The sequence below is a fragment of the Python bivittatus genome, unplaced genomic scaffold, assembly GCF_059951505.1.
Source record: "Python bivittatus isolate LINGU-HERP-01145 unplaced genomic scaffold, Pbiv_v1 ctg000180_np1212, whole genome shotgun sequence".
Taxonomy (NCBI): Eukaryota; Metazoa; Chordata; class Lepidosauria; order Squamata; family Pythonidae; genus Python; species Python bivittatus.
Genome location: NW_028277047.1, coordinates 5,527,927 through 5,551,032, shown reverse-complemented (window position 1 = coordinate 5,551,032; position 23,106 = coordinate 5,527,927). Strand labels below are relative to the sequence as shown.

Below are 23,106 nucleotides of genomic sequence, written 5' to 3'. Positions count from 1 at the left end.
CAACTCCCAGAATTCCCCAGCCAGCCATGCTGGCTGGGGAATTCTGGGAGTTGAAGTCCACACCTTTTAGAGTTGCCAAGGTTGAAAAACACTGATCCAACCATTCTCAAGCACATTTTAAAAAAGCAAAGAAGAAAAACATTCACTATGAAATACAGAACCTAAATCTCCATGGATGTGGCCAGAGAACTTCCAAAAGTTGTCTCCAAATTAGACATTTTTATAGGGCAGAATTAGATGTAATTCAGATGTCTTAAAGCTGCCAAGGTTGAGAAACAGTGGATTAAAGTTAAAGGGCTTAGATGGGAAGATTCGAGTCAGGTGAGTCCTCAACCATGAAAATGCACCAGAAGATTCAAAGCCAGGGACTCGGAGCCCAACCAACCTCACAGGGAGGTTGTTGCCGCGAAAAATCAGAGGAGCCAGCGTTCCATCGTACAAAAAGCAGGAAGTTCACTTTGCAGGGCATTTTGGAGGAACTCCGTATGTCATGCCGAGAAAAAGGATTTGAACCTAACCCAAATCAGCGGATTCACATAGAGAGATAACAGAAAGCAGCACGGAGAATATATTTATCCAGGAGACACCATCCAACTGCAAAGAACCAGCAAATAAACACAGACTTAAGGAGATTCTGTCCGGATGTTTGAGTCAGATAGATTTTGGGATCTAAAAAAACCACATTGCTGGAGAAGAAAAGTCTCTAAACCAGTGTTTCTCAACTTTGGGAACTTTAAGATGGGTGGACTTCAACTCCCAGAATTCCCCAGCCAGCACAGAATTCTGGGAGTTGAAGTCCACCCATCTTAAAGTTCCCAAGGTTGAGAAACACTGCTCTAAACTCATCCCATTGACGGCTAAACGTGTTTTGGCCCAGCTTCAGCAAAAGGGTGAAGTTCACAGGAAGGGTGGCAGGACCTGGTCAGATCTTGATCACTTGCGCAGCGATGCACGGGCTCTTCCGCTCGGCCCCACAGGCCTGTGGCTGGACCCACACCTGTCCATAACATCCCCCCACTTGTCCTTTCGTCAGCCGGCTGGGGTTCATGCAGACACACCCCAGGACGTCCTACGGGAGAACACAAAACACACCAATCTTGGTTTAAAATCAAGATTGTTCTAGGAACACGTGTCGGATCAGCTGCAATCAGATCGTGACGGCTTAGCCACGCAAACTACAATTTAGCCTAGTGTTTGTGCAAAGCCAACCCGTCCTGTTATTTTATAGTAATTTTCTGGACACCGAAAATTCAGTTATACATAGATGGACGAGCCGTTCTGGGTTTAAGTAATGCACTAAGCCTCTGTTATTTAACTAGGATTTCCTGATTAAACCATAATCCACTAAGGGACAAACAAGCCACGTTGTAGCTTAGTGTGATGCTTGGAGCTAAGCACTGGTTATCTTCTCATATCATGGTATTTTATGGTTTGTTAAGCAAACCACACCAACTCATTCCTCTCTTCCTGTGAAGCCATATAGTTTAACGAGCTGCAACCTTAACGATATACATTAAACCCAAACCAAACAAATTATGATTTAGTGCCCAGGCAAGTTGCCAAATATAAGGGTAAGAACTGGTTTGTCAGGTAGGTTCAACCATCTTTATGGCCCCCCAGCATTCTGTCTCCAGCGGAGGACAGTCCAGTGTTGCGGACCACCAGCACGCAGTTACGGCTAGCTACCCCCTTCCCAAAACTGGCGGGCACCTTGTCTTCTAAGATAGACAGCCTCTAAACATGGAAGCTCCATGGCACGTTCAGCAGCTTAAGAGATGCCTCTGTCAACCCCCACATTCACCGCCGATGAGTGAGGGCGAGAATCCTAACCCTGGAATCAGGGAAGGGCTATAACTCAGCGAGGCACGTATTTTGCACAGAAACAATTCCAAATTTGATCCTCCAGGGAATGTTGGGAGATTTCTCTCGGCCTGCCCCCCGCCCACCCCCCATGTACTACCACCCCCAACATGGAATTAGATAAACTGTCGCCCTTGGTAGCAGTGAACTTCTTCTGCCTCTCTCTGAGCCCGTCTTTCAACGGGATCATGAGGACTGTAATCTTGTGTTATTTTTAGGAGCGAGCCCCAACAGCTTGGGTATCCAAGCAGGAAGCCCCCAAGGGTGGGCCTGCTTTTTTTTTCCGTTCAGCTCATACTTTGCTTCTCCCCACCTTAATGAAGTATTTCAGGTCGGAGGGAGTGATCAATAAATCCGGCGTGACGGGCAGAGAGGCGTGTGGGTAGAAATTCTCATAATCCACATTCATCTCCTCAGGGGGTGGGTAGAGAGGATAGTAGCTGTTCAGAATTTAAGGGGGGGAGAAAAGAGATTGAGTTACTCCCCAATACTTTGTCAGACCTCTTGCTCATATTCAAGGGCGCGCCCGACAGCTGTTTCTTCTCCTCTACCCCTCTAGTACCAACGTGATGCCAAGCTGGTCTTTGTAACGCTGCTGCGGCTAATTCCAGGGTCCCCTCCCGGGAGGGTCCGCAGTCTCAAACGTCAGGGCCAAAAAAAGGCCGCGTGTTCCCAAGGCCGGCCCGCGGCACGTTTCCACAGAGGAAAAGAGGCTCCATTTCTCTTCTGCTCTACTCAAGGGGAGCTGTAATTCGAAATACCCGGAGGGCACCCGTTTGCCCACGCCGGAACTAATTCAAAACGAGAGCGAGAGGGGGACTGGAATGATTCAACCCAGCAAACCATGGCTTATTGAATGGCGGTTTGCGGACCAGCCGCAATGGGTTGCGATTATAGATCAGGCGAAGCCACCAAATCATGGTTTACAAACCGCAACGGCTGGGTTTGCAAGCTATGCTAAGCCAAAATCAAAGTACATTTGAAGTTGGGCCCAAGAAGTAAACCAAGATGTAAGGCCCTGGTCATCTTTTAGGGGTTCACAGGGATCACATCCTGGCTGTTTCCAATCCACTGGCCACTATAGGCTCACTGATCCCTCCCTCCCTCCCTCCCTCCCTCCCTCCTTCCCTTCCTCTCCTTCCTTCCCTTTCCCTCCCTCCTTCCTTCCCTTTCTCTCCTCCCTCCCTCCCTTCCTTCCCTTTCCCTCCCTCCTTCCTTCCCTTTCTCTCCTCCCTCCCTTCACTAATGCTTTATTCATAACCATGAGGACTAGAACTTCTCTTTGTCCCATGATTGGTAGGGAACGCAGGAAGCCTCGCATCAAATCCCAGTCCTTCCCTCGGCCCAGAACGGACACAAATTGCACTTTTCACATCTCTGTTTTTGTGTATTAGTGGCAGGGAGGGGACACAATGCAAGCTGTGTTCTGACGGGGGTCCTGAGGCTCACCTCCGCTGAGTCAGGATGTGTCTCAAAATTCGAGAAAAACGGTCCTGGAGGTTGGAAGAACTGGGCAGGAGGAAAAAAAAAAAAAAAAGACAGCGAGAAAGAACAGAGGAAAAAATTAATAGAGTTTGATAGCTGAATAGACTTCTGGGCTGGTCTACCTTATAGGGTTGTGTTGAGGATAAAAATGCAGGAAGGGGCGGGAAGATCTGATGGCTTAGAGAAGAGTCCCCAGGTTAAGAACACCTGGCTTATGGACGGCCCATAGTTAAGAACGGAGCCTACTGTAGCAAAATTCGAGTTAAATACACAATGGTTCAAGTTCATTACACGATACTACTTATATCAGTGTTTCTCAACCTTGAAGAGGTGTGGACTTCAACTCCCAGGATTCCCCAGCCAGCATAGCTGGCTGGGGAATCCTGGGAGTTGAAGTCCACATCTCTTCAAGTTGCCAAGGTTGAGAAACACTGACTTATACACTATAATACAATAATACTATTCCAGCTTACATACAAATTTGACTTAAGGACAGACCTTGGGAAGAGAACTCGCTCTTCAACTGGGGACTCCCTGAATTTATCCAAAGGATTAAATCTGGCTCTAAACAAACCCTTGATTTCATGTGATGGTTTAAACCTGATCCGTTTAAGCCCCTGAATCCTCACGGTGATTTACACCGGAGGCAGGAAATGACGGGCCAAACCCTCAACTCAGCTGCCGACGTGGGAAACGCACCAATCTCGCGATCTTGAATCTCCAAATCAGGAAAAACTCTGCTTTTGCGTCGGTCCGTAACGCAAGTCTGCCAATCACAAAAAGACGCCCGCCTTGCGTGAGACCGTAAGTATGTTTTTTTTTGCAAACCCCCCGTGCGTTAGTCACAGTCATTTTCTTGCAGACACCCATGGGTTAGTCATGGCTAATCAGAATTTTACCTCAAAAAAAACCAAAACCCTAACACATTCCCTCTGGATGAAAGGATTCACCTCCTTAAATAAAACGCCTCCCAAGATTCTAGTCCTTAAGGCAGTCCAGCAAAGGTGGGCAACTTATAGTTAATTAAAGTTAGTTGAAACGTAATTCCATTCTTTCGTCACGGGCCTTGCTGTACGGCGGATGGGATCCGAGTTATCCGATATTTGGAGAGTGACATGGGACCCACGGCTGGTACATTGGAAGGCATCCTTTGGATAAAGCTGGAGGAACGTCTTAGTAGCCAAGGAACAGCTAAATAAAATTCCCGTGTGGCTGTACCACCTTAAAGCATTTCCCCCAGCTCCTTCCAATTTCTTACCCAGTGCAGGCTTTCAGCACCCAAAATAATGTCCTGATAAACCAAAGCTGAGAATCTGGGCACCTGTGGCCCCAGGGCCCTGCAAATTTTAATCAAGAGAGGCTTTCAGCACCCAAAATAATGTCCTGATATACCAAGGCTGGGGAATCTGGGCTCCTGTGGCCCCAGGGCCCTGCAAATTTTAATTTTTTTGGAACTCTCTGCCCAACGAGGCACCAACAGCATAAAGGAAAGCAATGTTTCTGAAAACAAGGCAAATTCTGACACCCTGGAGCAGCCGCCGCTGACCCCAATCTGTAGGGTTTATTTCTCTTCCTCCTATGACTGTGACCCACTTCTGACTCATTTCTTATCCCACCTCGTCCATCAGCCAGGGGGTGTGTTTCTCGTACACTCATTGCCGTCTGCAGATAAGCAAAGTGTTTTCTTTCCCTTAAGCCACCGGGATTGCGCAAGACTCCGGTCCACAAAGAGTGACGCTGGTCCCTGAATCACTTGACTCCCCCCAAGGGGGACAGGGTCATCAGCCAGCGTGTCTGCACGGCAGGGGGGAAAAAACCTCCCCCCTCCTGACTCCCGTGGGTGCCACTGAACGTCTTTTGCAGGGCGGAGGTCTGCATCTGTGGATCGTACCTGCTGATCTCTTCGGCTCCCATGTGAAAAAGCAAATCCGACGAGGTTAAGCCGAAAACCACCCCGTTGATCTCTAAGGTGCAGGGATCCGAGACGAACAGCACTCTCTGGAGTTTGCAAAGAAAAAGGGAAAAAGGAAATAAAAATAGGGAGGTGGGGACATTGGGCAACCCTTCGTAGGCCAGTCCCCAAACCAGGGGAGAAGCTATCCAAGCCCGTGAATGTTGGTTTTTTATTTTCATTGCAAAGGTGGAAAAGAAACAGAAAAGGTAGGTGCTTGTATAGAATTCCCTTTTCTCCTCTTTAAAAGTCCAGACTGACTGAATTCAACCACTCCTACCTCGGGGCCCTATCCCGGAAGTGGGACTCACCCCGCCTTGCAAGGGACTCATGCTTGCAAATTTTCATGCAAAGATTATTACAGAATCTCGGGAATCGTGATAAGATAAGCCCTCTTTTGTTCGCAAGATCCTTAAAGGGGAATCTCGATGACCCTTCTGATTTTTTTCTTCTTCCGGGGCTGTCTGCAGTCCAGACTGAGCTGCGGTTTGGGATAAGCTACCAACAAACGGCACGGACGGCCAACGTTCCTCCAGTCCTTAGGGTTACATGTAGAAGTTAAAACGCCAAATAGATCGATTTGTTTAAAATAGATCGTTTATTATCACTGGTGCTCTTAAGGCTTTTGATGATTAGGTTGAGTTTTGAGTATTTTTCATCGTTTGGGGATGAGAAAAGGGACGAAGAGGGCTTTTTTTTTAAGGAATATTAGAGAAGGCGTTAAATAACTATTAATGCATATACTTGTTTGGAGGGAGGGGGAAGTCAACTTTGATATTTATTTCTCTCTCTTTTCTTTTTTTCTTTCTTTTTGCTTGTAGGCCTTTCAGTGTTGTATTAGTTTTTATGTATATAAACTTTAATAAAAATATTATTAAAAAAAAAAGTTCCTCCCATTCTCAGCGCTTCACAATCTCTCCCACGGGAGGCGGATGTAGGAATTTGGGGTTCCGATCAAGCCTTTCGTAAGACCTCAAGACCTGGCTGTTCCTCCAGGCATTTGGGCCAGGCAGTTATTGATTTGGGGGGTTACTGTTTAATTGGGGTGTCAGGGGGCTATATCGTTGTTCTTGCTATTATGATTACTTTTATCCTGCCTTGTTTAATTATAACTCAAGGGGATGAACATGCCTAGTTTTCCTGCCTCCTGTTTTCCCCGCAACAACAACCCTGTGAGGTGGGCTGGGCTGAGAGAGAGGGACTGGCCCAAAGTCACTCAGCTGTCTTTCCTGCCTATGGTGGGACTCGAACTCACAGTCTCCTGGGTTCTAGGCCAGCACCTTGACCACGAAACTGAGGTGGCTCTCACATGATGGTCTTAATGGTGGTTTTAATCTCGGTCTGCCACTCAGAGTCACTGCCGTGAGACAGCTATGAATGCTTTAAATAAGTACATATTTTAAAATGAAAATGAAAAGGACTGTCAAGCATGGCTCAGGGATGCAAGCTAAGATCGTCTAAACCTTGACCCCCCCTCCCGGTGGCTTTCTCCAAGCCAACCTTGTCCCAACGTGCTGGAACCGCAACTCCCAGGATTCCTCAACTGGCATGGAATTCTGGGAGATGGAGTTCCAATCCACCCTGATGGCGTTCCAACCACCCCAGACCGACTTTAATTGCAAATTAAACAGCCACGGGACATGGTGAATTCTGCTGGGGAATTCCACGCTTGAGCAAGGACGGTCTGGTGATTTTTTTCCCAGGGGGTTCCTTAAGCAAGACGAAAACCAGCCAGCCAAGGACGCACCAGAGGCTTGAGAATGCCTGGCCTTCCGGCTTTCTCTGGATCTTCCCCAGAAGGGAATCCCCTGCCCTTGAGAAATGGTGCGGCCTTTCTGATGGGTGTGTGTGTGTGTTTCTGATTGCAGAAAAAGGAGAAAACTGGATGCACAAAGAAGATTTCACAGAATGAAAGTGGCCAGTTTCCCCTTTTGAGAACAGCTGAGTTTCTACAGCAGTGTTTCTCACCCTTGGCTGCTTGAAGCTGGGTGGACTTCAACTCCCAGAATTCCCCAGCCAGCAATGCTGGCTGGGGAATTCTGGGAGTTGAAGTCCACCCAGCTTCAAGCAGCCAAGGGTGAGAAACACTGTTCTATAGAGTCCACTGGACTATTAAATAAATGTAAATAAATAATAATACAGTTTTTTCGGGGAGGGGGGTGCCTTCAAGTCAGCCTTGACTCCTGGCGACTGCCTGGATAAGTCCCTGCAGTCTTTTGGCAAGGTTTCAGAATGGTTTCCCCTTGCCTCCTTCCTAGGGCTGAGAGAGAGGGACCGGCCCAAGGGCACCCGGCTGGCTTTCTGCCTAAGGCAGGACTCGAACTCAGGGCCTCCCGGTTTCTAGCCTGGTGCCTTTAGCCACGCCACCAGCCTGGCTCTCTTCCGCCCAATGAGCTCTCGTAATATAGTAGTTCCTGCCAATTCAGGTGTCCTTCAAAGCTGTATCTTACTGGCTCTCCAGATGCTTTAGTTTATCCCTGCCAGCATCCCCGATGCGCTGGGCAGGACTGGCAGAAGTTATAGCCAAAAGCAATTTGGGGGACACTCCTAGCCATAGGGGAATGTGTATCACCCCCTTCCAGGCAAAGTCAAGCAAACAGAAACAGCAACGCTTAGACTGAGATGGGCGGCTACAGGAATTGCACAAATAAATAAATAACTAAATAAAATGCCCAGCTCTGCTTTTTTCCTCCTCCCTCCCCAAGCCGCTTTCCTTTCATGACATGTCGTTTGGACTATACACGCCAGGGCAAGGAGCTCCCTTATGACCGATTCTTCCAGGTCTCCCCGGGAGTCCCTTTCCAGCTGAGCGAAAGAACTCTTTAAGCGCTCCCAAAAGAAAAGCTGGGTCTCCTAGCATCTTTTTGCAAAAAGCAAAATGCCCTGTGTATGTCCACCTGTGCTTATAACGTAGGATAAAGGCAGTAGCAGAGTTTGTAAACGTGGGATCCAGTGAGCCTGGAGGCTGACGACGTAAGATTCAGCTTGATGGGAAAAAAATAAATCCTCCCTTCCTAAATATTACGCTCCACAGCTCAGGCCTGAATCGCCCTCCTGTCCCTGACCCAACTGGGTTTCTCTGGAGAAACATCTCTGATTTCCCATCAGAAGAAGCAGGAAATTGCTCGCTTTTCTTGGAAAAAATGCAACTTCAAAGCCAAAAAGTTTGCTTGAACCAGTATCGCCCCCTGCTGGGGGCTGAGCCCTCTCCGACCATCCTGAACCTGGGGGGGGGCTACGCAGCACCTGTTGGAAAGCCTGAAACCAAATTCCCTTTTCCAGGAAAAGCCACAGCAGCAACCCAATATTTGGCCTTTGAATCTAGATTCTGGCCTGGTCCGAGTGAATCATGTCTTATCGAACTGAATTGGAACAAAACCAGCAGATGGTTTTTCAAAGGAACAAGCCAACCAGCTCTTTTCAGGATCAGATGGGGGCGGGGGGGCCATTTAAACACCCCCAAATTTCCTGAGTAAAGATGCAAGATATACCTTTGGCAGCCCCAAAGCCAGGCATTATGGCATTTCAATCCAAGTAGAGCAGTGTTTCTCAAGCTTGGGAACTTTAAGATGGGTGGACTTCGACTCCCAGAATTCCCCAGCCAGCTGGGGAACTCTGGGAGTCAAAGTCCACCCATCTTAAAGCATGCTGTCTGGGGAATTCTGGGAGCGGAAGTCCACCCATGTTAAAGCATGCTGTCTGGGGAATTCTGGGAGTGGAAGTCCACCCATCTTAAAGCATGCTGTCTGGGGAATTCTGGGAGTTGAGGTCCACCCATCTTAAAGTTCCCAAGGTTGAGAAACACTGAACTAGAGAGATGAAAAAAACCTGAGTAAAAACAACCATGTGTGTGTGTGTTTGTGTGTATCTTAACAAGTCTTTTTCCTCAAACTTTCTGCACCCCGTCCCCGAACATCTCTACACCCTATATATCTGGAGTGGGGGGTGTCCTTTTGAAAAGACTGCTTGCTTTTAACTAAATTCAAGGATGCCAAATAGAAACAAGGGCAAATTCTCCACTCACCTACCCGTCCACCACGATCTTGCCTTCTGTCTATGTTTTAGAAACAAGATGGGCAACTTGCAGACCCTCCTCAGTGTTATTTGCTAATTCCTGGGCCACTCCAAACAAATCAGCCGATTTTATAACGCATTACAACGTAAAGCAGTGTTGTCCAAACTTGGCCACTTTTAGATGAGTGGACTTCAACTCCCAGAATTCCCCAGCCAGCCATGCTGGCTGGGGAATTCTGGGAGTTGAAGTCCACTCATCTAAAAGTGGCCAAGTTTGGACAACACTGACGTAAAGGAAAAGTCCTGAAACTATTGGGTGAAGCTACCAGTATTCTTAACATAGACACAGACACATTTTACTTAAAGACAGAACAATCCACCCGTTAGCCCCCCCGAGTCAGGAACCTGACGAAATTTGGAATATAAATAAATAAACTTGAGACGGGCAGCCATGTAAACTGCAATCATCAATCAAGAAAAACACCCCAAACATGAAGCAATGAAAATGGGAGCAAATAGTCTGTCCTCACCCCAAATCCAGTGATGTGGGACAGGCCCCAATGCTTTTCAAAACAGCCCAATGTGGGCACGCGCCTTTATTTTTGCTTCGAATTTTTTGCAGAGCGTCACGGTTCTGGCGGACGCTTTGCAAACCGCGAAGTCAAACTTCTGCAAAAAGGGGCTTTGCAAAGGAAACAGGAGGAAGGCCAAGGAAAGGCATCGCCTTGAATCTATCCAAGGTTTATCCAACGTTTCCTTTCAGGATTTAGCCCAAGCCAAGATTCCTGGCCCCGTCAACCTTCAGGGAAAGCTAGGAACCTCTCAATTGCACGCAACAGCTGGAGGGGGGGGGGAATAAATACCTGTTGGTCCTCTTTGGGGAGTTCGTAGGCAAAAGGTGGCTGGGGATAAACGCAAAGGTGATGCACGTCTCTCAAGGAAGGAACTACAACCAGGTGGGAGCCGGCGCTGGGATCAAGCAGAGATACACGGTTGTGAGAACCGGGAATACGAAGGTTGCATTGAGGCCAGGAGAACCTGGGATGACAAACGCTGCCCTTTTTAAATTGGGGCAAATTTTGTGCAAACATTTGTGCACGCACTGAAAACCAGCAACTTTAAAGCCACTGATTTTTCTTGACTTTTTCAGCCCCGGGGAATCTCCACCCCACCTCCCGGTTCAATCCCTGGCTTTTCCAGTGGGTTCCTTACCTCCTCGTTCCTTCGATAATCGTTTTCAAGCACCTCCTGAAGACCTCGTCGTACGAAAGGATGAACTGCCCTTCCTAGAAGCAAATCAGCTCGGTTGGAGAGCAAGAGGAGAACCCCCGTTTTGTAGGCTGGGGGCCCGAGTTCAAATCCCACCACATTCAGGGCAGGGAAAGACGGATTTCCTGCAAGAAGGCCGTCACGCTAGAGGGGCCAATACCGTCCAATATAAGAGGAAACGTGGCCGATGTTTAAATTATGAGAACCATGAGGACTGGAACCTTAGTTTCTTTCTGCAGGAAGACTCATCACTTGCTTGAAAAAAACTTTTTTTTGCAGGCTTAATCCTTGGTGTCTCCAGGGTTAGTCCTGGAGGCACCAGAGAGATTTAGAAGTACTTAGCAACGCTTCAGCCTGATTTAAAGGGATTTTCCCTGATTTAAATCAGGCTGTTGAGAAGCTCATTTGAAGTCTGGGTTTGGACTGAAGACTCGGCCAAGCATCCACCTCCCTCAATTTAATGCCCTCCAGCTTTGGGGAACTACAATTCCCCACCAGCATGAAAATGGCTTTTTACTAGCTGGGGACAGTCCATTTGGAGAGCACCAGTTTTGGGGAAAACGGACCTCTTTTGCTTTCTGAGTTTCTCTCTGCCAGAAGAAACAGCTTGTTGAAATTTTGACTTACTGCAGCTGCAAAATTCAGGAAGAATTTGCCTGAGGGTGTTTTTTTTTTACAGTTTTCCACTGAAAAATGACGTTTTCATTCACTGGAAAGGTTCCCTGAAGCTTCTAGGCCCCGGTGTCCTAGTTTGCCCAAAGCAACCGTCTGAACTCGCACACGCGCAGACAACTTCCAAACCCCCCAAGTCCATCTGTTTCTCTTCTCCACTCACCTCGACTTGCTTGTGTTTCGCATCCAGGAACGGTCCAAGCTACAAACAATGAAAGGAAGCCAAGGTTAAGGAGCAGGGAGGCAGGAGGGAAAAACAGCCCCGGTCTTGATTAACCGTGGCCACCATTTCCAAGAAATGAGGCCAGCCGGAAAAAAGAATAAAAATGAAAAGTTGAGGCCCCAAAGGGAAGTGTTTGCAAAAGACAAACCCCGCCCCAACGCCATGAAAAGTTACCTGGATCCAAAGGTAGGGAATCTGATGGCTGTTTTATTGTTCAACTACAATTCCCAGCATCCTTGACTCCCAGCAGTGCTGATGGGGATTGTGGATTAGCAATATGGGCCCAGGGGTTCCTCCTCTGCTCAGGCTGAGTTTCAACTCTCTTACCCCGATCTTGGCTAATTTAACGCTACAATTCCCAGCATCCTTGATTCCCAGCAGTGCTGATGGGCGGCCCAGATTGCAGATTAGCAATATGGGTCCAGGGGTTCCTCCCCCGCACAGGCTGAGTTTCAACTCTCTTACCCTGATCTTGGCTAATTTAATGCCTATCAACTTCTTCCTAGTCATCAGACCGAGCGAGGAACGCGCCACATCAGCTCGGAGCAAAGGCACCAGCTGGGCATCGAATCCCCCTGGAAACCGGTTTCGGGAGCGCCTCCGTTACCAAAATGCAAACGTCCGGCTTGTCCTTCTTGATGACCTCGATCAGATCCACCATGGGCTCATAGGCGACGCTGTCTGAAGTGGTGTAGGGACCGCAGGCGACCAAGACCATCCGTGGCTCCGAATCTGGAAGGGTGGCAAGATTCAGTTTTCCAACCAGCCGGATTCTGACCCGGAGAAACCCCCGCGGGTGTTTGCTTGCCTTACCGTCAAATTATTGTTAATAATAATAATTATTGTTAATAATAATTTGATGATTAATCATCCTCATCATGATTACATTATTAATAATTTGATGATAGTGCGAGCAAGCCATTGCACCGTTTATGGTTGCTGTAATTTTTAGAAATAAAAATCATGAATAATCATATATTATTCATTATTATTAATAATTTGATGATAGTGCAAGCAAGCCATTGCACTTAGTTATTGCAATATTTTAGAAATAAAAAGCATTATTATTAATAATTTGATGATAGTGCAAGTAAACCATTGGACTGTGTGTAGTTACAGTAATTTTTAGAAATAAAAATCATTAATAATAATCATGCACTATTCATCATTAGTTAATAATTTGTTAGTGCAAGCAAACTATTACACTGTTTAATTCTTGTAATTTTGTTAGAAATAAAAATGCATTAATGTTATTATTAATATATTATTATATTAGCATTATTAGAAATAAAAATGCATTAATAATATATTATTAATATATTATTATATTAGTATTATTATTATTGATGCATTTTTATTTCTAAAAAAATACAATAACTGTAAACAGTGCAATAAAATTAAATGCCCACATATGTGGGTTAAAAAGGGAGACAAGAAAAGCAATTCATAAAACCCCATATTAATAATTCCTTAATATTGCTCCCAGAGGACTGTCTCAGCACGCTGTGTGAACCTGGCCAACTGGGAGTTGCTCCACTAACCATGTTTAAACAAACCATGGCTTAATAGGGAGAAACCCAGCAACAAGCCAGAATCGTATTCAAGGTCACATGCCGGCTGAACCAAGTTGGCAAAAGGATACCCCACCTGTGGCTGCTTCTGTTGGCTTGTGGAAGGGAAGTGGTACCCCCTGAAGAGAAAAGAAATGTATATTTTTACATTTATTTATTCACACAGAGATAAATTAAACTCATCTGCCTGCTCTAGTTTGCCAGTCCTGCTTAGGAAAGAAATAAGCTCAGAAAGACCAAGAAAACCTTAAGAGGCGAGAAGAGAAATCATACATTCACCAATTTAATTTGGTTTTTCCAATATGGCTGCCCAATGGCTCCGCCCCCTGGCAGCCATTTTGAGAGTGCACCCACATCGGGGTCTCAAAAGTCCCAACGTGCCTCCAGCTGGCCTGGGGTGATGCTGGGACTCTATTTTTAATCAATCCTTGCTGCTTACAGTAAAAACCAGGCGACTTCTGAAATTAAAAGGTGTTTTTTAATCACCTCGTACAGTTTGGTCGCGACCAGCCTCTTGCCGGTGCTGTTCATCCCTTCCATGATCACAACCTGGGGAATTAAAAAAACAGGAAAAAAGATGATCAACGGTCCGGAGACCCAACTTGGGAATTAATTAAAACACGGGGGAAAAAAATCCGAAATAAATTAGGATTCTCCTACGACTTTGGCGCGGGGATAAGTAACGTGGTGGCAGCCAGAATTAATTGGCTTCCTCCTTTCGTCTTTATTCTTCGTTTTTAATTCAAAATAATGAAAGGGGAAGCTGGCTTGTTCCAAGCGTGGCTTAAGATCTGAGATTGTTTGGCCTCTGTGTGTTCTGCTTGTTATTTTTACTCACCGATAAAATATAAATCTTTAAGGCAGTGTTTCTCAAGCTTCGCAGCTTTAAGATAGGTGGACTTCAACTCCCAGAATTCCCCAGCCAGCACGGCTGGCTGGGGTATTCTGGGAGTTGAAGTCCACTTATCTTAAAGCTGCGAAGCTTGAGAAACACTGATTTAAGGAGACAGCAGGCTTAGCTATTCAGGTTGCAACAAGCCACAGCTTATGAATAAGCCACGACTGGCTGGGATGGCACCTCCTGGAAACCTAGAGCCCCCATTTACTAACCCCAATGCCCGAGTCGGCGCATGGCACAAAGCCACAAGGGGACAACCACACCCTGCTCGGCACCCATGGGTGCTCCGGTCGGCCCCCAGCAACTTTCCAACCCAAAAGCCAAGCTTTAAAAGCCAGGCTTGGAAATGGTTCTCCGTTCAAGCTCTCACCTGTCCTGGGAACAGCGAATAGTTCGAGAGCTCGGACACGTCAACTGGGATTAGGGCCCCTGACGAGTGTTCACGGTCCCCTTCGAGGATGACCGACTGGGGGTTCAGCTTCCCGTTCGAATCGCAACCAATCTGGCCTAAGACGGTCACAGGCTCCTTCCCGCGGGCATGGAAAACACAGAAATGCCCAGTCAGAGACGCACTCTGGCTATCTGGCTGGCCTTGTCTGGACCCAGTGAGGAGATGGATGGGAGACCACTAAGAAATCCCAAAGCAATTGTGGCTAGGTTGGAAAAGGCCGGGGCAAACCAGCGTCCTATTACTAAGAAAATTTAAGCCACCCAGGGTTATGTTGGAGTTGGGTGGCATCTAAATGTAAATCTCTGTGATATGATACGAATGCATCCATAAAGTCAACAGGAGTCAGGCTGAATTGAAAGGAGGTTTAAATCAGACTCTCATAACCCTTGGATGAGCCTGAAAAAAGATTGGCTTGTCTTTGGATGAGAGACCACCAGGAAATCTATGGAAGCAGGTTAAGCAGACACAAAAGGAGGCAGGGTCACGCCACTCCTATACTGTTGTGGAGAAAACAACCCGGATAAGTCCAGGAAGACACCAGGAACCACAGTTGGATGCAAACGAGACTTATGCCCTCTAGAGGGCAGCACTTAATTGAGTGTAGCTGATCTCAAAATGCTGAACAAGGTCAGACTGGTTAGGGCTTGGATGGGAGACCACAAGGAAACCCCGCAGCAATAGGTTATATTCAGAAGTCAAGAAAACATGCCAGAAAAAGGGAAAGGAAACCACTTCCATGTTGTTGCCAAGAAAACAACAGGAACGTGTCTACGAAATGAAGCTCAACGCAAAGGAGACCTGATTTACAGTTCTGAGTGCCCTTCTTTTTAGGGTGGAATTCATTTTAACCCCGTTGATACAGGTGTTCTAAAACAATGCAACAGCTGGACCTTTCCCACCCCAGCCACCCCCTGGATGCTGGGTATTGTAGTCCCCAAGTGCCGGTCGCACATGGAAAGAGGGGGGAAAAAATCAGGAAAAAGAAATCTGAATTTTGATTCATCAATGTCACAAACGTTTAAAAACGGGAACCTTTCCCTCACCTGGAGCTTGGAGATGACGCACTGGAGCTGAGGCTAAATGTCCCCCCTTCCCTGCCTAGTTCTAAGAACATTCAAATGTCCCAGCTTTGCAAAAATAATAGATCACAAATTAGGGCACTGGGAGAATTCAAGAGAAGAATGTTTTTCGAAGCTTCCCCTCCAGCTGACCTTTTATGGTCATTAGTTTCATTAAATCTAAGTTTTACCTATTCTCAGCACCACTGGATGGGCACAGAAACTGGGCCAGTGAAACTGACTTGGACCAAGACGCAGATTGATCCTTCCACTTTTCACCCTGCTCTGAAAATATGACAGTCCAGCCCATCGGAAGTAACCTCTGAGCATGTGCAAAATGCTTCCCCACCCACCAGAAAGCCCACAGGCATGGAACTATGGGGCTGCCCCAATCCTTAACCCCACTGATGCCTGTGCTATCAAATCGCAGCCACGCAACTTACCTGCAGAGGCACATTCACGGAGGAAAATTCTTCTATTTTGTAATGCGCCTTTAGGGCTTCGCCGAGTTCTTCTATCTTATAGGAGAGCGCTTGTAGGAAAAAAAATAATAACAGAAGAGTAACATAATAAAAAAAAACTAAAAGTATTCTCATAACTTGCAAATTAAAAGATCTGGCTGTTTTCCCCAGGGTTTTAGGAGACCTGGCTTCTCCACTCAGCTCAAGAGGAAGGCATGCGTGTGTCTCTGTGTGTGTGCATTGTACGTATATGCCAGCCGACTCCTGGAACTCTGGGCAGTTTACAAATTGGTAAAAACATTTAAAATATTTAAAATCAAGGAAAACACACATACTATTATTTACTATGTAGGTAGTCCCCGGGTTAAGAATGCAAAGTATGCACAAAGAATGTAGCAAAATTTGTCTTGAATACACAATGGTTCATTACACACTACTACCTACACCAGTGTTTCTCAACCTTGGCAACTTTAAGATGTCTGGACTTCAACTCCCAGGATTCCCCAGCCAGCCAAGCTGGCTGGGGAATGCTGGGAGTTGAAGTCCACCCATCTTAAAGTTGAGAAACACTGACTTAGACAGTATTATACAATCAGACTGTTCCAGTTTACATACAAATTTGACTTAAGGACAGATCTTGGGGACAGAACTTGCTCTTAAACTGGGGACTCTCTATAATTTACTATTATTTCAGGGCATTTCTTTTTATTAAGGGGTTTTCTTTTACCGCGTTTCTGTTTGTTAGCTACTCAGAGCCCTCGGGGGGAGCAGCGTAGACATAGCATAAAAGAATAAATAACGTGTTTTATCATTCTTTGCTTAACCACGGTTCATGGCCAAGCCCCAAATGGCTAGGTTGACCCCTTCTGCTACCCTGCACACAAAAACCACCATGGTGGGATTTAAACCAGCACTTAGCCCAAGTCAATCCCTAGCAGTTAGCCCACCGGGCCAACCAAACCGGGGTAGAATTCCAGATTAATTCAAGCCAATTCCTGCCTCCTCCCAACTTATCGGAACGGCAGAAACGTTCAGCCCAAAATCTCGCCGTTGCTTCGGATCCCAGCAAAAGCTATTTATTACGTGCAGAGGATCGACCAGGGTGATACGAGCTCCCTGTCGAAGCCAAGAAAAGTTGGTGCAAATAGGTTTTAAAATAGGTGTCCCCCCCCCTCCCCGAAAAGCCCCTTACCATCACGGTTCTCCATCAGATCCTGGAACATGAATTTGTACGGTTTGGTGAGCGAATGGGGGGCGTTGTAGACTCGAACCGAGAGGGAAGATCCGGCGCTTCTGGCACTCGGTGCCGACCCAAAAGAGGCGACAACTTCGCCACGATTCTTCCGGGAGCTGTACTTCTGGGAAGGGGTCACACTTGCGGAGGGAAGAAGGAAAACAGGAAGGAAAAAGGCAGTTGGAGGTCTCTCTTTACAACAACCTTGCGAGGTAGGCTGGCATGAGATCCCTGACTGGTCCCAGCCACCCCAAGAGCCTCCACAGTTAAGGGCAGACTTGAATCTGGGTCTCCCCAGTCAAACACCTAACCCCCACGCCACGTTAGCTTCATTTTATTATTGACTTCACTTTATTCAAAACTAAAAGTAAAACGTCGGTCAAATTGAGATCAACTTCTGGTAACTTCATGGCAAAACCATGCAATTTCCAGCAGGTTTTTGGGTTTCCAGTCCAACCTAGAGATTTCCTTATGGTCTCCCTTCCTCCCTTCTTTATTACACTTTATAGACTAGAGGTTTAATTTGAATGATCTGCAAACAGACTGACAGCAACAGGCGGGAGCTAGGAGACCACCACCCTAATTCCATTTTTCTTTTCTTAGACAACCGATTTGCTAAATAACCAGGTCCCCACAACACGCCCAAGCCTGACAAATGGTTGTGTGAATCTTGCCTCCCCAAAGTGAGGGGGCGGAAAACAAGCGAGGATGCTTTGAAACGGCTCGGCGGTGCCTACCTGGGCGAGAAGCTGTTGGGCGAGAAGTTCAGGCGGGGGCTGCGGCCGGAGAGGGTCCGCTTGGAATGGGGGTTCTCCGGCGTGGTGATGGCACGTTTCTGAGCAGGCTGCAAGACAAGGGGGCTCTTTTCTGTCTCTCTCTCTCTCCCTCTCCCCCTTCCTTGCCTTTGTTTTCTCACTCACGCAAACATCCTTCTTTCCCTTTGTTCCTTTCTTTCCCTCCTTTCATTTTTCTTCCTTCCTTCCCTCTCTTCTTTCTCACGCAAATTCATTTCCTTCCTTCCTAGCTCACCATCTACATAGACAGTGACACAAAACGGAAAAAGGGAGAGAAAAGAGGGGAAAAAGAAAGAAAAGAAAAAAAGAAAAAGGGAGGGAGAGAAGAGAAAGAGAAAGAGAAAGAGAGAGGAAGGAAGGAGGGAGGGAGGGAGGGGCAGGAAAGGAAAGGAAGAGGCCCAGCTATCAATTCCTAAAAAAACACTAAATATAAATCATCAGCAGCACAAAAGAGCTGGTTTTTCAGCAGCGCTGATCAAGCTACCCTTTTTCCCACGCCAGTGAAATGCCACTGAATCTTAGTTGCTGGGAATGGCCGTGAGAGGGAGGTCCTGCCAGATCAAGCTCCGCAGATCCAGGCCTTTTCCAGCAGGGCTTCTCTTAGCTGCAATCGTTAGGACCAGAACCTCCAGTCTGAGAGGCAGTCTATCTCAAGATTTCAGTGGCTGGGCAGCAAAAGCAGCTTTTGCGTCATCCTTCGCTACAGGCCGAAATAAAATCCCACAGGATCTCCTTCTACAAGCCACCGCGAAGGAGATCCGTGACTCAAGCTTCCCCCGCTTACTTTGGAGGGCGACGCGTATGCACCCAGCAAGTCCTCCTCTTCCTCGTCGACATCCAGACTGCAAAGAGTTAAGGCTCAACCACAAAATATAGGCGCCTCTATACAATCACACAAAGCCCCAAGCTTTCCTCCACAAATCAGGCCAGCGTGGCTGGACAGAACTGACATTTCCATGACATCAGAATTAAATTAATTCCCATTTGTCCCCCATATACTGAATAATTTTCCTCTCCGGGGACATCAAAAAGGACAATTTGGTGAACTTTGGAAGGGGCTGTCCTCTTCAAGTTTTGGGGGCCACACTGGACTGATCCCCAGCGAGAAAAAGATGAGATCCACAACACTCCGCCTTTTAGTTCTTGGATCCCTCCTTTTTCTTCTCTCTTGCAGACCCCTCCTCGATTTGCTGTTCCCACGGAGCAGGTTTAAACGTTCGGAATTCCTCCAATCGTTCCATTTCCGCTTGAAAAGGCCCCGAGGAAAAGAGACCACATGGTTGCACTTAAGCAGCTGGTTTGGGCCAAAGGGGTCTGACCGCTAGGGACCACTGCCATGTTCTCCCGACTCCAGAGAGGATACGGCTCTTGAACGGAGCTGACGTCCCCCACGCCGGACCAGCGGCCCTCCTTCCTCTTGGGGGGCCTCGTGACTCTCTTGTTCAGCCCCTAAAAGGAAAAGAGAATTGCAAAAAATTGCAAAGGCGTCAGCCGGTTGTTTCCTCGAATAAAACAAGCCCAGGATTGTGCAATTGATGTTGGGAAACACCCCTGCGGGGTGGGACTTCCACACAGCTCCCCCCATATTGTAGGCAGTGAGTCCTGAGAACCACACATTGGACCAAGCCTGAATTGCTTAACCCTAGTTTGCTACATAAATTGTAATTAGTTGGGATCACAGTGAACAATGTTAACTTGCTCAAGTTACGCATTTGGGTTATTCTCCTTCCAAGTGGGTCGCCTTCCTAATTTTATCCTAACCATTTATTTCCTTTATTCTAACACCAAGACGTTGTCTTTTTTTCTCTGAGCTTAAGGACAGGGGTGCAGGGGATTCTCCTGATTTTAGCTTCACAACAATCCTGCGAGGTGGGCTAAGTCGAGCCATTATCTAATCAGTCCACAGTCATGCTACAATTGAATGAGTTGAGCCCATCTCTCTCACGTCCCTGATTATATCTTAATGCAGTGTTTCTCAACCCCAGCAACTTTAAGATGCGCGGACTTCAACTCCCAGAATTCCCCAGTCAGCATGGGGAATTCTGGGAGTTGAAGTCTGCGCATCTTAAAGTTGCTGGGGTTGAGAAACACTGCATTAATGATTAGCCTTACTGGGTTTGGCCTTATTATAAGGGGAAAAGATCAGTTCAACAATATTTTTTATTACAATCACCGACTAGAATTTTGTCAACTTCACATCAAGAGAGAGACTGGGAAAAACAATAAATAAAACGGGCTAAAATACAATGTTTTTATGTTATATTGTAATGGATTTTGATCTTGTCACAAACCGCCCAGAGTCGTTTCACGAGATGGGCGGTGACAAATGTGATGAATAAATAAATAATATAGGTGGAAATAATAACACCCTAGGGAAACCCCCCCGAAAATGCTTCAAAACTAAATTACTGCGCCCAGATTTTCTAAGCAGAGCGGCACAAATCCCTACTTGTAAAACCCGAAAAGCGGCTGCAACTGCCATCAATATCGCCTATATTCAGCTAGGCAGAACCTCTCTCGGACTCAGTCCAAAAAATACGTCCCTCTTTATATCACGTGAACCACGAGGACTAGGACCTTTGTTTCATTTGAGAGAAAGGCTCCTGTCTCAGGGCAGTGACAGGAGGCAATGCTAACACCAGAGTCATCGACAATTGCTAGAAGCGAAGTCAAGCCCGTCTCCCTTGCCTTCTACCTCGTGTTCGAAGGCATGCAAATTCTCCAGCGTCAGAAGCAGGGTTTCCTTGCGCATGGCAAAAGCGATCAGCTCGTTGCCTAATTCCGGCTCGGTCACCCATCCCGCCATGCAGAATTCTTCCACTGCAAGAGAGCAAAAAGGGAGTTTTTCTTTAGCTGGCAGCGTGGGAAAGAGAGGTCGCCCCCCCTGCGCCAGCCCCATCGGCGCCAAGATGGTTTTGCTCCATCCCGCAACTTCTAGTGCCGGGGTGCGATGGGTCTTGCGCCATTCGCACTGGTTTCCCCGCCTGCAATTTTTCTCCGGGCCATTTCCTCCGGTCCTCCTTTTTTCCTTGAGAGAGAAAGTTTGCCCAAAGATGGCTATTGGCACTGTGGTTAATTCTGAGAAAGAGGGTGACGCAAGGATTAAAGGTGCTGGATTAGAAGCTGGAAGACCCAAGTTCTAATCCTGCCTTGAGGATTTTAAGGATTCGTTAAGGATTTCCTTAACGGAGCTGTACTATCTGGATTTGGGGTTGTTTTCTCCGTTTTGGGCTCACGGTTTCACACCATTTATATTTCGACTGGCTGTTTTCATTTCATTGTTGTAGGTCTGTTTTATTCACTGCCCCAAATCCTCAGAGACTGGCAGAGTATACAAGCCTCATAAATCCCTAATAAATACAATATTTCTAGCTGGGGTTAACCAGGTTAACCAGGCGGAGCATGCCAGCCTTGCCAGGTTGCAACCCCATCTTTTGTGCAAAACCCAGAAGTGGGGAGTTAATTCAGAGTTTAGCCGGGCGTGGGAAACCCAGGCTCGGATTTTGGGATCCCGCCACTGGGGTCTTCAAAGAGAGGTGGTTTGGGGTGCCCCCCTTTACAACAAACTGAACGAAGCAAGCTTTCTCCATCAAGGCAGACCTCTGATCTCACCCAGTCCTTGGGGCCGTCATGAAGCCTCCGCGTTCAGTGGCAGTCTACCTTGGAATATCAACACCCGGAATTCCAGCAGGTTTCTCATGGATTGGCTGGCTGCCCCCCCCCCCGGTTGCTTATTAGAAGTGACGGAAGGCTACCGTAAAAATAGGCAAGCTATAGGTTTAAACCACGTCCCCATCCCATTTTTTCATGAGGACTAGCGCCCGGTTTCCCCCACCTGCTCTTCATCGCCTTCTCCCCCACCCGCTCCCTCTGGCCGATCTCGTACATTTCTCGGCAATCGCGTCCTTGTCTTCCCCCTCCGCGAAGTCCAGCCCGAAGACCTTGAGGTCGGCCACCACGGCATCCATAATCCCCGGCCCCATCTCCGGCTCCTTTTCGCGCCACTACGGAGAAAGTCCAAACAGAAAAAGGGGCGGGGAGAAAAAAAGCCCGCGCCTCCCTTCGGCTATTTACGGCACCGCCTCGCGCTCCGCTACCAAACAGAGACAGGCAGGAAGTGCGGCTCCAGCTTGTGAATGGGCGCGCGCCGGAGGGGCGTGGCGGCCGCGCCTGAATGGGAGACCCAACGGGGGAGAGAGCTTTCCTTCCTAGAGCGGCTAGAATCCGTAACAAGGCCTTTCCAAAGCGCGCCAGCCTTGGGGTTCTGCAGAACTCTTCGCTAGGCAGATGTCAGCAAAAGAGGGGGGGGGAAGTGTGGCTGAGCTTCCTCTTCGGGGGAAAGAAAAACCCTCTTTACAGGATACCTACCCATAGAAACAATGAAAATATCCAGGGAATTATTATGATTCCCACCTTTTTATGTATAACTCCAGGTGGTGAATGAACCTAATGCTTTTAATACAGTCAGAGGAAAGGCAGCTGAGCCTGCAGCAGGAACGTGGGTGGGGCAAGAGGCTCAGAAGGGACCCTCCCCAGTTTCTCGGGCTGTAAAGGAGACGGCGGGAGAATTGCACTTTCAGACTTGCAGGATTCCACCAATGCAGCCTTACAATAAAGTAGAATTAGCCCCTCTGGTCGTGTTTCCTGTCTGGTCTACCTCGTAAGGCTGATGCCCAGCTGGCTTTTTTATAGGCTGGTTGTGAATGAGAGGCAACTTCCTTTCTCAAGCCTTGGGGTAGGGTAGTTGTTGAGCCTGTTGGTTTTAGGGGTGACGTGTGTCTTGTGTTTCTTTTAATTACTTTTTAAAGTGTAAGCCGCCTACAACTGTTTGGAGTTGGTGGCCTCTAATAAAACGAGTAAGCGAAGGGAACCCGCCATGCCTGTGATGGGGAGGTGGGGAAACCCTTCGATTCCCTGCTCTCCCCTGTGCATGAACTACCAAATTCCCTGCAAACATCCTGCGCGCTCCGGCCATACCCCATGTGAGAGATGGATAAAATATGTTATCATCGACAAAGAAATAGTAGCTTGAGCATGCTAAGAGTGCAGCTGGGTGAGAGATAAGGAAGTAGTGTTAAGTGTTATGGTTATCAAATAGTGGCAGATGGAGAGGAAGTTGTCTCCTTGTGTGGGACAATGTAAATAAAAACTAATTTAACCTGGGG

The 23,106-nt window shown here is 47.3% G+C and overlaps 1 protein-coding gene across 1 annotated transcript; it reads right to left on the bottom strand.

Annotated features, from left to right (window-relative positions):
- Nucleotides 1-552: 552 nt before the first annotated feature.
- POLA2 (DNA polymerase alpha 2, accessory subunit) lies at nucleotides 553-21,964 on the bottom strand. The gene is made up of 18 exons (XM_088137412.1): nucleotides 21,828-21,964; nucleotides 20,637-20,761; nucleotides 19,305-19,390; nucleotides 18,726-18,783; nucleotides 17,885-17,991; nucleotides 17,106-17,287; nucleotides 15,896-15,984; nucleotides 14,314-14,469; nucleotides 13,532-13,594; nucleotides 13,122-13,164; nucleotides 12,082-12,206; nucleotides 11,415-11,453; nucleotides 10,523-10,596; nucleotides 10,174-10,279; nucleotides 5,237-5,343; nucleotides 3,310-3,369; nucleotides 2,174-2,300; nucleotides 553-1,069 (listed from the first exon to the last, which is right to left on the bottom strand). Exons 1-18 carry the CDS (start codon nucleotides 21,922-21,924, stop codon nucleotides 923-925), a joined length of 1,791 nt encoding a protein of 596 aa, XP_087993538.1. The 5' UTR covers nucleotides 21,925-21,964; the 3' UTR covers nucleotides 553-922.
- Nucleotides 21,965-23,106: the final 1,142 nt, after the last annotated feature.

Coding starts and splice junctions, on each gene's coding strand:
- POLA2 (XM_088137412.1), bottom strand. CDS start 21,924: ATGGGGCCGGGGATTATGGATGCCGTGGTGGCCGACCTCAAGGTCTTC. Junction 17,992..18,725: donor CATACGCGTCGCCCTCCAAA/GTAAGCGGGGGA, acceptor CTTGTCTTGCAG/CCTGCTCAGAAACGTGCCAT. Junction 12,207..13,121: donor GCCAACAGAAGCAGCCACAG/GTGGGGTATCCT, acceptor CCACCCTTCCAG/ATTCGGAGCCACGGATGGTC.